The 14,525-nt window shown below is 35.5% G+C and overlaps 1 protein-coding gene across 1 annotated transcript; it reads right to left on the bottom strand.

The window, feature by feature from the left end:
• Positions 1–13,557: 13,557 nt before the first annotated feature.
• LOC136854843 (protein FAM200C-like) lies at positions 13,558–13,929 on the bottom strand. Its single transcript, XM_067131378.1, has one exon. The coding sequence runs from the start codon at positions 13,927–13,929 to the stop codon at positions 13,558–13,560; it is 372 nt and encodes a 123-aa protein (XP_066987479.1).
• Positions 13,930–14,525: the final 596 nt, after the last annotated feature.

The following is a 14,525-nucleotide window of genomic DNA, read 5'->3' as shown; positions in this document are numbered from 1 at the left end:
TAGTTTTTGTCAGACCACTTTTTTTCTCAAAATGATCAATGTAGCGTTCATCAGACGAAATTTTTTCTTAAAATGATTAATGTAGTGTTCATCAACCCAAAATTTTTCTTAAAATGATTAACGCAGTTTTCGTCAAACCGCACTTTTTTTAAGTGATTAATGTAGGTTTCGTTAATCAAAACTATAACCATTTTTCTAAAAATGGTTAAATGTAATTTTCATCAGACCACAATTTTTCTTCTAATGAATAGTCGTGGTTTTCGTTAGACCACAATTTTTCTTAAGGTGATTAATGTAGTTTTCGTCAGATTACAATTTCTCCTAAAATAACAAGTAAAGACTGAAATTTCAGAGAGAGAGAGAGAGAGAGAGAGAGAGAGAGAGAGAGAGAGAGAGAGAGAGAGAGTACCAAAACACATCGATTTCCCAATGTTTTGCCACAGGTTTAACTGTTAAAATATCAAGCACTCACTTCTTCATTTCATCTCTTATAGTTCCGGCTGCTTATTTATATATTTTTGTATCTCAATTGATCCGTCTTATTTTCCATTTCTCCCATTAGCTTTCATTTCAGTTGATGCGGTTTTCATATCTTATAAAAGACTGTACGATTTCTTGTGCGTTCCATTTTTAGTTTTTTATAAAAGAAAACTATTGTGCCGGCTTTGTCTGTCCTTCCGCACTTTATTCCGTCCGCACTTTTTCTGTCCGCCCTCAGATCATAAAAACTAATAGAGGGCTGCAAATTGGTATGTTGATCATCCACCCTCCAATCATCAAACATACCAAATTGTAGCCCTCTAGCCTCAGTAGTTTTTACTTTTTTATGGTTAAAGTTAGCCATAATCGTGCTTCTGGCAACGCTATAGGATGTGCCACCAGCGGGCCGCGGTTAAAGTTTCATGGGCCGCGGCTCATACATCATTATACCGAGACCATGGAAAAAGAGATCTATTTTCGGTGGCCTTGATTATACGCTATAGCGACTGTACAGGAACTCGATTGCGCCAAAGAAATTTCGGTGCATTTTTTACTTGTTTTCTAATAAGGCTGACATCTTCATATTTTCCGCGTTATCATTTCTGGAAGAATTTAGCAAAAGAGCAAACTTCATTTCCAAGTATTCGCGGAAATACTCTGGAAACATTACAGTATTTTCATAGTGTATCTTTCCACAAAATGTTAAAAGAAATCTCTCCTGACAACCCAATTAAAAAAGTGAGTGTGGTTTTACCATTAAATGTACAGATCTTACTTAAACAAAAGAACCAGTTTCAGTAAATTTCTTTTTCGGGAGGCCACGTGGGCGACAGTTAAGTTTTAGAAGGATTAGGATTACTTTCTAGATTTAGGTCCTTCAGGATTCTGTCATCTTGTATCACGAGAAAATTAGAACCAGGAAACTCCTCGAAAAGGAGGCTATAGAGCCAAGGATTATTCCTCTTCAAAATATATATATATATATATATATATATATATATATATATATATATATATATATAAAGAGGAATAATCCTTTGCTCTATATTTTTACTCCGTGAGTCCCTTTTCTTGCGTTAAATTGTTTTTTTTTTTCAATCAAGACATCTTGTTTACCATTTTGCAAGAGTCATTTGTACTGCATTCCACTGCTTATATATTTTACATTCATTCTGGTCCGTCTTGTTCCTTGTCTGAGTTTCAGCCATGCATCCCAATATCTTTACTATTCTTCCCTCACTACTTACGCCGTCAAAATATTATTTTATGTTACTGTTTTTTGACCGCTACTTAGGCCATCAAAATATTATATTGTTACTGTTCTTTTGCCGCTACTTATGCTGTCAGAATATTATTTTATGTTACTGTTCTTTTGCCGCTACTTATGCTGTCAGAATATTATTTTATGTTACTGTTCTTTTGCCGTTACTTATGCCGTCAAAATATTATATTGTTACTGTTCTTTTGCCGTTACTTATGCCGTCAGTATATTATATTGTTACTGTTCTTTTGCCGCTACTTATGCTGTCGGAATATTATTTTGTGTTACTGTTCTTTTGCCGCTACTTATGCTGTCAAAATATTATTTTATGTTACTGTTCTTTTGACCGCTACTTATGCCGTCAAAATATTATATTATTACTATTCTTTTACCCGTTACTTATGCCGACAAAGTATTATATTATTGCTATTCTTTTGACTACTACTTATGCCGTCAAAGTATTATATAATTGCTATTCTTTTGACCGCTACTTATGCCGTCAAAATATTATATTGTTACAGTTCTTTTGACTGCTACTTATGCCGTCAAAATATTATTTTGTGTTACTGTTACTGCTCTTTTGCCACTATTTATGCCGTCAGAATATATTGTTACTGTTCTTTTGACCGTTACTTATGCCGTCAAAATATTATTGCACTGTTTCGAGATTTTACGATGTACAGAGCGTTACCTCACGATTTTACCGGTAAGCTTTTACTAGGATTCATCCAATGAAACCTATTGCTGTAAAGAATCCCTTTCTGCCTTATCGGCCTCCAACTTTCTCTAAGGCCTCCTCGTCAACGACATCGGGTCTCTCTTAGTCTGACGATTACCTCCTTTTCTCGTTGGAGATTTTCATTCCCGGGAATCTTTTTGGATTAACTCCTCTCTCAAAGTTCCAGCTGTTATTCCAGGAATGGGTAGATGGGGGGAATGGAGGAAAGGAGCCTTCCCACCCCGTATGGATTTGCTGAAAGACGGATTCCTCATTCTGTCATTCCCAAGTCGTCAATCGGATAACCTCTTAATGTGAATAACCTCGCGCTTTTGCTCATTAAAGAGTGATAATGGGGATCAGCGGAAGGAAGAGGTAGGATGGGCTCTCTCTCTCTCTCTCTCTCTCTCTCTCTCTCTCTCTCTCTCTCTCTCTCTCTCTCTCTCTCATTTCCTCATTGGACGGGTGGGTATCGTTCTCAGCTAGCACTCTGCTGGTCCCGCGTTCGATTCTCCGACGGGCCAATGAAGAATTAGAGGAATTTATTTCTGGTGATAGAAATTCATTTCTCGTTATAATGTGGTTCGGATACCACAATAAGCTGTAGATCCCGTTGCTAGGTAACCAACTGGTTCTTACCCACTAAAATAAATCTAAACCTTCGGGCCAGCCCTAGGAGAGCTGTTAATCAGCTCAGTGGTCTGGTTAAACTAAGGTATACTTAACATTCTCTCTCTCTCATCATCTGAGTTTCGTTTATACTAAGACAAACAACTCGACTGTTTTGAATTGTTTGAGATGATTTCTGAGGAAATTGATGTGAATGATGACTGAAGCTGCCAAAGATCTTTTGATCATTTAGATAAAATCATGAAAAAAGTGGATGCTTGGTGTACTGTAACTCTTTTAATAACGAATTAAGGCAGCTAAGCTAAAACAAAACATAAAAAACCAATTGATCGGATATTTACTCTAGATTCCTTTTGCCAGAATAAAGATAATGGAGGAAAATTAAAGGTGCCAGACGGTGATAGCCATTTACGGCTGTGCTGACTGATGGCCTGTAGGGCTGAGCGATCCAAGGACATTATTAGTGTCAGGCGAGCGCTGCACCGCTGCCGCGACGCCCTCTGAATTAAGTATACCTTAGTTTTACCAGACCACTGAGCTGATTAACAGCTCTCCTAGGGCTGGCCCGAAGGATTAGACTTATTTTACGTGGCTAAGAACCAGTTGGTTACTTAGCAACGGGACCTACAGCTTATTGTGGAATCCGAACCACATTATAGCGAGAAATGAATTTCTATCACCAGAAATAAATTCCTCTAACTCTTCATCAGCCGGCGGCGGGAATTGAACTCCTCTGGTTGCGCTTTTTATAATGTGGTCGTGGCAGTCATCACATAATGCATTATGCCATGTATATTGTTTTTATTTTTTAAATGTAAAATCCATTTCCCATTTCTTTATACAAGACTGAACACCGAATATTATTTGTTTTTTCACCAAAAACATGAGGAAAACGTAAGGTTATAGTATAAGGTCAGGCGAGAATTACTGCTAAGTATCTTACGGGTAATTTACTAGAGGAGGAAATTTGACGCAGATAATAAAGAACGGGTATCCAAAATAACCGAAAAGAAAGAGACACCGGGTATCCAAAATAACCGAAAAGAAAGAGACACATTCGCACCCAAATAAGAGAGAGAGAGAGAGGATGCTACTCTTGGTTTTAATAAGACGCGTTCCCCAAAAATATTTTCCACTCCTTGACACGTTTTGCTCAAGTAAATTCGCATCGCCTTTTGCATAACCGGAACTATTAACCAATATACAGCCACTGACTTGAGCCTTGTAAAGTATAACTTTCGATATACATTAGAATAAATAAAGTTTCTTCAACTCTCTGAAGTTATGACGCAAATACTTGGCGGAATATTTCTCAAGGAAATGTGGTTCATCTGTCTAGAATTGAAGTAGTTGACGTCAGGAAAAGGAACAAGTTTCATTTAATGAAAAGTTGTTTTCATCTTTGAGGTTTCTCTGGTATATATATATATATATATATATATATATATATATATATATATATATATATATATATGTATGTATATGTGTGTGTGTGTGTGTGTGTGTGTGTATACACACATGTACATACACTTCCCAACCATTTTAGTGTACTACTATATAATTGGTGAGTTATCAGTGAATATACACCTAGTATCCACCTATCTTTAATCCTTGATACTACCTTCTTTTACTGGGCTTTACTATGCATTTACTATTTTTCATTATTGTTAAAAGCTATTACATTCGCTGTGGCTGCATATGGTGGGACTGCTGAACTTCAAAGTTTTTAACCCACCAACTTGTCCGAAGTCCAGGTCTGTGTGCATACTCATTTTTTTTTCTTTGCTCCTTTTTATTGCTCTAAGTTGCTGCTATCAGTTGTTCAGTTGTATCAACAAATGTGCTACCGGTGTGTGTGTATGTGTATGAATGTTTTCATAAAGGTATACCTTGTTAGAGCGAATTATTTTTATTTTGAATTAGATTAAGAGACAAAAAATCACATTGGGTTGCGTCACAGTGACAGGTGAAAATTAGATTGATGTGAAAGTTAAAAGTAGGGCAGCGAAAGGGGAAGAGAACAATGTAGTAATGCAGCTGGACCAAGAGGGACACCATAGACTACCATCTCCTTTGCCAGCCTGGGGAGATTCTTTAACATTTGTCAAGATTTTATTACATTGAAAATCCCCGCCAGTGAATGGAAATGTCACAAACCAGCAATATAGAAGTGAAAGGCCTGGTGCAAGTGGCAATAATGATGCCGAGAAATAGTGGAGTGAGTTTGCATGGCATGCATAACAGATTAATATGAATGCAAGAACCAACGTCAAGCGTACCTTCGTTACAGAAATGATGCCACAGATGGAGGGTCTTTCTGAAGAATCTCTCACGTCATGTTAGACATCCAACTTGGAAGAGATTTGTTTTGTGCAAAGAAATAAAACGAATTTAGACTGATTCTGTGATCATAAACTAATTTGAAAAGAACCTTGGTTTCCTCTCACCCTTACGACCTTTTACATTTTACATTTGCCGCCACCTTTTGGAATTAAACTGCCTCTCATATAAGTGTAGGATCCATTAAGCCGAATGTGTTCATAACGATAAATCTGGAGACACTGACGATCCTCTCAATCTGCTCACCCTCACAATTAGAGAAATTTTGTCTGAAATGGGAGGTAACTTTTTTTTTTGGTGATGGTTACTGATGAAGATGCTTGACGAACTGCAAGAGGAGATACCAAAACCACAATACAAGTTAATATAAGAAAAATAATATTTTGAAGTAATGCAAGAAAAAAGCTAGAAATGACAATCCGAGAGAGAGAGAGAGAGAGAGAACGATCGTTGTGTGACTTTGCCCTAAATATATATAAATTTAAAGAATGGTCAGACATTGCAATCCTCGTCCGCCCAGAAATGCATTCTTTATCTCCCTAAGTACGACCACGAATTTGCATTCACGTGACCCAATTTGTTAAATTTTCTTCAAATCCCACACAATTTTTTGCCCTATCAAACTAACATAACTGCCAAACTTTACCGTAATTGTGCGTTTGGTTTCATTTCCTTAAGCATAAAACGTTTGAAACCTGGCTGAGCAGTACACCATCTAAAAGGTTCCCTTCTCCTCCGATGTTACACTCCTGCATCTAATGACTTGTTACCAGTCACGATGCCAATCTTCTAGGCACAACAGTCGTAATTATCCACCCACCTCATTATGTAATCCTGTTGGCAAACTAGCCAAACTAAAACAAGAGTTGTCAGAATAGGAAATGGCAGGAATAGCATACAAACAAAACAAAAGATTTTGGAGCAACCTACACAACGCTGGCCTTCCGATTTCCGGTTGCATGTCACGACGCCGTAAGAACCACTTGCAACGAAAGTTTTTGCATGCAGTGCAAACATTCTTTGCAGCAAATACTGACCTAAAATGAAAATACACTCCATTTATACCTAAAATAATATATGCGTATCCCTGATTACCCCAGACACGCAACATTAATATCGCTGGCACAATAACGGGCTTAATTTGGAACGTAGGAGAGAATCTCATAATGATGACAAATAATGACCATAAAATGAGAATTTTACATGTATCTCAAGCGACTGATAACCAGGAACAGTGCCATGGTAACATATGGTATTTATTCTTTTGATTATAAATTAAAACGCTAGTGATGCAAAGCATACTCTTAGAGAACATGTATATATATATATATATATATATATATATATATATATATATATATATATATATATATATATATATTTATATATATATATATATATATATATATATATATGTGTGTGTGTGTGTGTGTGTGTGTGTGTGTATGTGTGTACATGTATAATATATACACAACTATATATGTATGTATATATATACATATGTATATATGCACATATACATACACACACACACACACACACACATATATATATATATATATATATATATATATATATATATATATATATATATATATATATATAAGAATGACAAGGGAAAACAGATCCAACATAAGTCTCGGGACGAAGAGGTAAAGGCATGTCTCTCGCAAGTAACAAGCTTATTATGCAGGCGTTTCACATCACTTGATGCATCTTTAATGCTGTAAAGTTACATAGACTATACATGAAACGCCATTTATATACCTGAAAAACTTTTACATAAAAAAAATTTAGCAAATACAAAAGATAAAATATATAAACTACACCTGAAACACCCACTAAGGCAAGAGATAAAAAGTGACTATAAGAGAAAAGGAGAAAATAAACAAATGAAAGATACCTATAGGTTACGTGGAATTTAAACAAACAGGTTTATATATATATAATATATATATATATATATATATATATATATATATATATATATATATATATATATATATATATATATATATATATTATATATATATATATATATATAGAATACGAAATGTTTGCATACATATTGGAGGGAAGTTCAAATACACCGTTAAAAGATTTCCCTAAATCACTTTAAAAGTAAACATTAAATCCGTTTGAATTCTAGCAGGGATTGCAAACGTTAGCCGGAAGGAGCAAAGAAAACGCTGGGTTCTCAACCGATATGAAAACAACGTTTCATCCGAAAATCTTTCGAAAGAGAGAACCTATTTTTCCCAAAAATACTATTTAATACAACCTTTCAAACATTATACTTGAGATAGCGTTTAGATTGTAGTATGCTTTATAAGTATTTCATTAGTGTGGTTTTTGACGATTTAGAGTTAGTGGATTAAAAGTCTTTTTGTAGCTTATAAGTGAAAGTTATTTTTGGTATGTGTTATGTGGGCGAAAATTTCATCTGTGGTATTTTCTTTGCTGCAAAATATTCCTTCACAGTGGTCCTTTATAGCAGCTGGTTTATTTGTAGGTGTAATTATGAAGTTTCTTGGAAAATGAGAAACAGGGTTATTTTAAAACAGTCTCCTTAAAAAAAATACCTTAATGGGACTTTTTAAGGAGAAAACCTTGCTTGCTAGGACTTCCTGAGAGCTGTGGCTTAAAACAGCTGCCTGTAACATGAGTATTTAAAAGAACTCCTGGCAAGTAATTTAGTTCCTAAGGAAACTTTTATTTCGCACAAACGACATTGTTTCACGAACAGATTTACCTTGAAGTCTGTCCTCATCACAGCATTAGAGAAACTGGCGTGCATAAATTTATCTACTTTAATCATCACGTTTGGAAGCCCTAGATCTAAGCATATTTACAAAACAAGTGCCAGTCAGCCTATCATGCTGTGAATTGTAGATGAGAAATAAACATAATTATACCATGTACAGTACTGAACCGCCAAAAGCGAATATTGCGGTGATTTTCAATTTTCTTCTGTTATGTAAATCCTTTGTAGAGTACCTCATCAAGACGTGATTCAAAACAACATACTCACATACTCATTCAACAAACCTATATATACGTTATAATCAGTCGTAACGTTGAAATCAATCGCGTAATAACGTTTAAAATTTGGTCATTTTATACGTGGACTCCAATAAAAGAATAATAGTACGAAAAATAATACGGTGCAATACCATCCGCCATTTTGCGGTCTAAAAAACAACGACTTTTAAGAAAAGTTTAAATTAAAGACATGCCACCTTCCTTGTGCTTCAGAACTTCTTCCCTGTATGATTGAATTTTTTTTCGTCTTTGATTATTGATATCTCCTTGTATTGAATATAGCTATCGAGGAGGTATTGCAATACGTGAGCGAAAATAACGGCGAATCCTTGTAAGTCAAGATTGGTATGTTTTAAACAAAAGATGAATATAACAAAAGCTCTCTTTCTCGTTATGATATTGGTCATTTAATACTAGCAATACATAAGCGTCACTATTTTTTATCAAAAGAGAATTTGAGAGAGGCAATGTACGTGAACTGAACTTCTTCATCGTGGAACGAGAGAGAGAGAGAGAGAGAGAGAGAGAGAGAGAGAGAGAGAGAGAGAGAGAGAGAGAGAGAGAGAGAGAGAGAGACGGGATAGCTAAATGTCAATGGGTATAAATTTATTTCATTTTTGAGACAAAATCATCTGCAGTTATTTAGCTATGGTGTGAGAGAAAGAAAGAGAAAGCTATTGGTTGCTATAAGTAAATACAAAATTAAATTCACTTTTACGCTATACTCAACTCAGCGTATTGCACTTCGCCTTCAAAAATGTAAGTTACCATATCTAGACTGTCAGAAAATAAATATTAAACCTCTATTACCTAAAGTCTCTATGTTTTACTGAGGGACGTTTGCTTTGTTACTAAAAATAAATAAAATGTAAAAAATAAGGCATTTATTAATAAAACTTGATTACGAATACTGATACATCTTATCGTGTGGTTTTTGAGTTCTGTCGATAAACTTTGTAAGTCTTACGAAACGAAGCATAACAAATGATAAATACATACATAAATTAATAGAAAACATGGAAAATAACATAGTCACTCATGCGAAGTCTTATATTTAATGGGTGGTGAAATAATAAAGGAAATGAGATTACATTTTATCGGTAAAAATATATCTCCATTGAAAGATCGAGTAAAAAATCAGTACGCCAAGTAAATGACTCATGAAACGATTATAACTAACTGTCGAATGAATAGGTGAAATACAGTAAAAATACGTAGATTATATAGTTAGTCTTTCACTTATACACTATTTACTTCAGTGATGGATAGTATCCAACAATTCAATTTAAATCTCAAAAGGATGCGGAAACATTAGCAAGACTAATCTCACTTACAGGCCGTTAAGGGAAAAGAAGCCCAAAAGATTCCAGCATTTCTCAGGAATAAATCTTGTCCTTGAACCAGGAAGCGTCTTACTGTGAAAAAAAAGATAAGAAGAAGAATAAGGAATGGCAGTATTCTTAAGTTTCCTTTCATTAATGGGGAGAAGAGAGGAAAAAGAAACCACGACAGAGGAAATGGAGGTCGAGGTACAGGAGTCACGAAAAGTGACCTCTTTCTTCTTTAGGCAAAGACCTGAATGGCTCTGATACATTAATGGGGGCGATTCTGCTAAATTTATGCCACTCGTTTGTCTCTTGGAAATCTGCTCAGCAGTCGTAATAATACTATAATTTTTTTCTGCTGGAAAGTAAGGACGCAAGGTCTATCGGTTCCATTTTGGGACTGTGAGGAAAGGAAAGAATTTATTGCCTGTTTTCCCCCTTTTTTTTTAAACATTTTACCTCATATAATCGTTCCTAAGCACGCCTCTTCCCCGACCAATTCCTGTGTTGCTGGGTAAAGAATAATTCCTATGAAATGTTTTTAACTTGTAGTGTCTTCGATTTTTTTCCTTTTTTTCGATTAGTATGCGGGTTAGAAGCAATTCTATAATAGGTATCTTTTATGATCCTCTCATTAATTGTTCTCCAAAAGCACCTTTCCAACTCCCTGAACCTTAAAGTTTATGTCAGAAAATTGCTTGAACCTATCATGGGCATTTACTCGACGTACTACACTTTAAACCAGGGGTTTCTTGCAATTTGCATCGAGTCAAGCTAACTTGAGGAACATTTTCCTCAGAAATACAGTATATTCTAAAGGTGGTGAGTTTACAGAATTTTATTTTTTCAATTCTTAAGACTTTATTATTCTGTTTACTTGGTATTATATATACCTCACAATCTTGGACTTTGGGATATCTCATTTTAAGAGAGTCCAGTCCAACAGGATGTTCTTATCGACCGGTTCGTCATTATTTTCAGGAAGTACAATAGTACCCTGAATGCTGTTCATAGTGTCATGTTTCTTTACTTTTAAGTTCACATTATCAATATTTTTTTATGGATAAATAGTCTTCAGATTGGTTTTTTGTTGTGGCTTCTATAAGCCATGTCTTTATTTTTATTTGTCTGAACGACATTTATGTTGTTGGATGTCTTTTTAGTGAGAAGTTTTCCAACTTTATGGGCTGAAATTTGTTGTTCTGTTTCCATGGTTAGAAACCTTGACCAACTTCCACACCCAAAGAGAGAGTCGAAGTGAGTCAAGGTTGGGTCAAGACGATATTTACTTCTTTTGGATTTGTTTTGTACTGGAGCATAAGGTTCCAGTGTAATTACATTAGGCTTTTTTTTTCTAAAGAAAGGTTGTCAGAGAAGGTTCCAGCAGTTGTCAATTGTGCTGAATTGCTACCATCAAAGGGCCCAGGGGTATGTGAATCTTTATTATTGTTTGTCATATAGATTGAAGTAAAAAATATAAATAAATAAACCTAAAATCCTTAAAAAGATATCATCAGCTTTTCTTGCAGTTTATTCTTCCACCAGTGGCACAAGTTAGAACTGACTCCCAAATGTCCGCATCCCTACCCTACTCCACAGGGGATGGCACAGCGTGATTAGAGTTGCCCAAGTGTAAGCCAAACCCACTTGCTAGGACCGAGGGTATTACGAGAATACCCTTATCATATTATAGGCAAACTGGCTAGAATGCCGAGAGTTCTATCCCCAGAACCAGACCCCCCTAGAATCCGTGGTCCAGCCCTGCAGAATAGTTCTGCCTTTGAGTTATCAATCTGATATCTCTCAGGCCCAAACATTATCTGGTAGTTGATGGTCCTACCACAGCTTCCAGTATTTAGCTACGGATATAAACCCATTCCGAGCTGTGATAATTTATCGGGTCCAATAAATTTTAGCAAAAGTGGAAAATTCCACAAAAATTCATCCAGAGAAATATATAATGGTATATGGGACTCTTGGACTCAAACCTGGGAACAAAATCCTGGGGTTCAAGAGCCCCCTCACACGTCAAGGTGGTCCTAAGTCGATGGGGTGAGTTTACCTTAGTTGGGTGACTTAGTAGTAAATAACTTTTTTTTTTTTACTGTTGCATTTCTTACTTTAACCAGTCGATTTTGCAGCAAAAGTCTAGAGTTAAGGGGTGCACAAACTTCAAAATACTTTTCCTTTAACTAATACAGGAATATTTAGGATCACCTAACTAATAACCATGAAGAAAAATCTGATATAAGTTACCGTTTCAGGTAATCTACAAAGTAATAATACAAGTACTGTTGATGCTCGCTATGTATGTGAACTGCATGCAGATGCCAGTAGTCAAAGCTACTGTAACTATAGGAAGTATACTAGATACAGGACAAGTCATCCTGATTAACGAATATGCTGGAATTAAGATGGATTAGTAGGAAATTCAAGACCTCAACAATCAAATCAGACATTTGCACAAGGAACTAAAGAATGTAGAGGACACACTAGATCAAGAGCCAGAGTTATGTAATGAAGAACAAGATAATACGTTAAGGAATGTGATTGGAGAAACATTTCTGGATCTAGAAAAAATCTACTTGGCAGAGCAACCATGAAAGAAAACAGGGTTACCTTTAAATATAATACCAGCTATCATTTCAGGTCTATCAGTGATTTTTGGGATCTCGTCCCAAGTCCAAATATTATCCCTGCAAGGGGAAATCTCTACTATAGAGGATGAAATGGAAGGAGTAAATTTGGAAGAATTAGGTTTAAAAACCAACCTAAGAGATACCCAGCAAGCTTTAACTGAGCTAAAAGCAAAAGAAATGCCGAAGCAAACGTTTGAGATATCTGTTAAGGAAACCCAACCTTGTATCCAAACAACCAATTTAATTTTTACCATAATAAATATTAAAATAGAGATAAAGATAGCAGCCGATGAATTGAAGGCCTCTATCAACAGCCTAGTCACCACTCCTCAAGGAAAAGTCTCTGTAAATCTGTTGTCTTTGAAAACTCTTGGGAAATAATTGTGGAAGCCAAACTGAAGTTTAACAAATTCTTATCTTTCCCATTGAACTAACTCACTTATTCTATCCTTTGCTTAATAGTGCCTTTACTAATGAAGGCTTACTTATCACGATTCCTATTAATACGAAAGAAGTCTTTGAATATTCGTCCTTTATTTCCTTCCCTACTGTATGTTGCTAATCATAACCTAGTAGTAGACACCAAACACACAGAACTGTTACTTCAAGAAGATACACACACATTTTAATTTGTGATGCTAACAACTTAAACATAATGCACAGACCAAAACAATCATGTTTTTATGCATTGCAGCATGATCAGGATATTTGATCATGCAACTGTAAGGAAGTCGACCCAATACAAACAACAGTCGTCAGTATGGAGGACAATATTTATATTTTTAACCCAGAAAGGACCAGCTTCAATGGAAGATGTGGAAACGTCATCGACTTGAATGATTGCAACCTCCTGACTCATAGTGGAGGTGAAGTAACGTCAAAAGCTATTTTCAATACAAGCAGCAAGATCAAGATAATATCAAATATGGAAGGGAAAGTTTATAGAAATCTTAATGTACCCAATTTCATGATTCAGGGCATACAAAAACAGAGAAAAGATCGTAAGATTAAAGAGGTGAAGCATTACTTAACTTCTGATAATGTTATCGGTTATCGCCATGACCACCAGACTTGTCTGCAAACAAAGGAAGGACTTCAAGCTATGTTGCTTGAAAAATGAATCTACAATTTGGAAGATATCTTCTCCTTTAGTTGCTGCTTCTCTAGTGCTGCATTCACCAAGAACTCTTCCTTAATGCCTTCATTTCCTAAATACCGAGCAAATATCAGTAATTGAACACAGTTTGTCACATCTGTGGACTCATCAAGTTGAATTGCAAACCCAGTTTCAGACATAGAAATCTCACTAGTCACTTGCTGAGAAATATCTACTGGCATTTCTTCAATTCTTCGTTGGACTGTATTGATAGACAGGGTGACAGAGTTGAACTTTTTTACAGATTCATCTCCAAGGACACAGCATCTCATTTCTTTTACAACTGGAAGAACAAGATCTTCCCCAGTGCTATGAGCTTTCTTTTGTTTGGCAATCATAAGTGAAACTTAATAAGATGCTTCCACTGCTGCACGGGTTTGTTGGAAAAACCTACCACTTGGAGCCAGTCGTTGTTTCGTGATCATTGCTTCTTTACACTTGAAAAAAAGCAAGATCTTTGTCTTTGAATTCCGAATGTTTTTTGACTAAGTACACACACAGTGGAATATCCATACCATTGTTCACTGTAAACCCGAACTGTAAGTGGGTTTCGGAATATTTCCTTCTTTTGCTCGTCAGTTTACCTTCCCGAAAGATAGAAAGAAAAAATTAAATTTTTTGTAGGAAGTGTTCCATAAAAATATTACCTACACATACCGGTAACAAAAACAAAATAAAAAAAATTCTATATTATTAATGCATGCATTATTGTGTATGTTTGTGAGAGAGAGAGAGAGAGAGAGAGAGAGAGAGAGAGAGAGAGTGGTAGGTGGGTAAGCCTACTGTATGTATGTGGTATTTATATGGCATATATATTATTTTTTTATAAATTTCAGATATTCTTGTCTTTTAATTTATTTTTCTTGTATGTGTAGTAAACTTTTATGTAACTCTTACAACAAAGCTATGGCAACAGTGCTGGCGGCAAGTAACT

This window comes from Macrobrachium rosenbergii, chromosome 30, assembly GCF_040412425.1.
Source record: "Macrobrachium rosenbergii isolate ZJJX-2024 chromosome 30, ASM4041242v1, whole genome shotgun sequence".
NCBI lineage: Eukaryota > Metazoa > Arthropoda > Malacostraca > Decapoda > Palaemonidae > Macrobrachium > Macrobrachium rosenbergii.
Note: the sequence above shows the minus strand (reverse complement) of the source record. Positions and strands in the feature narration are given on the sequence as shown.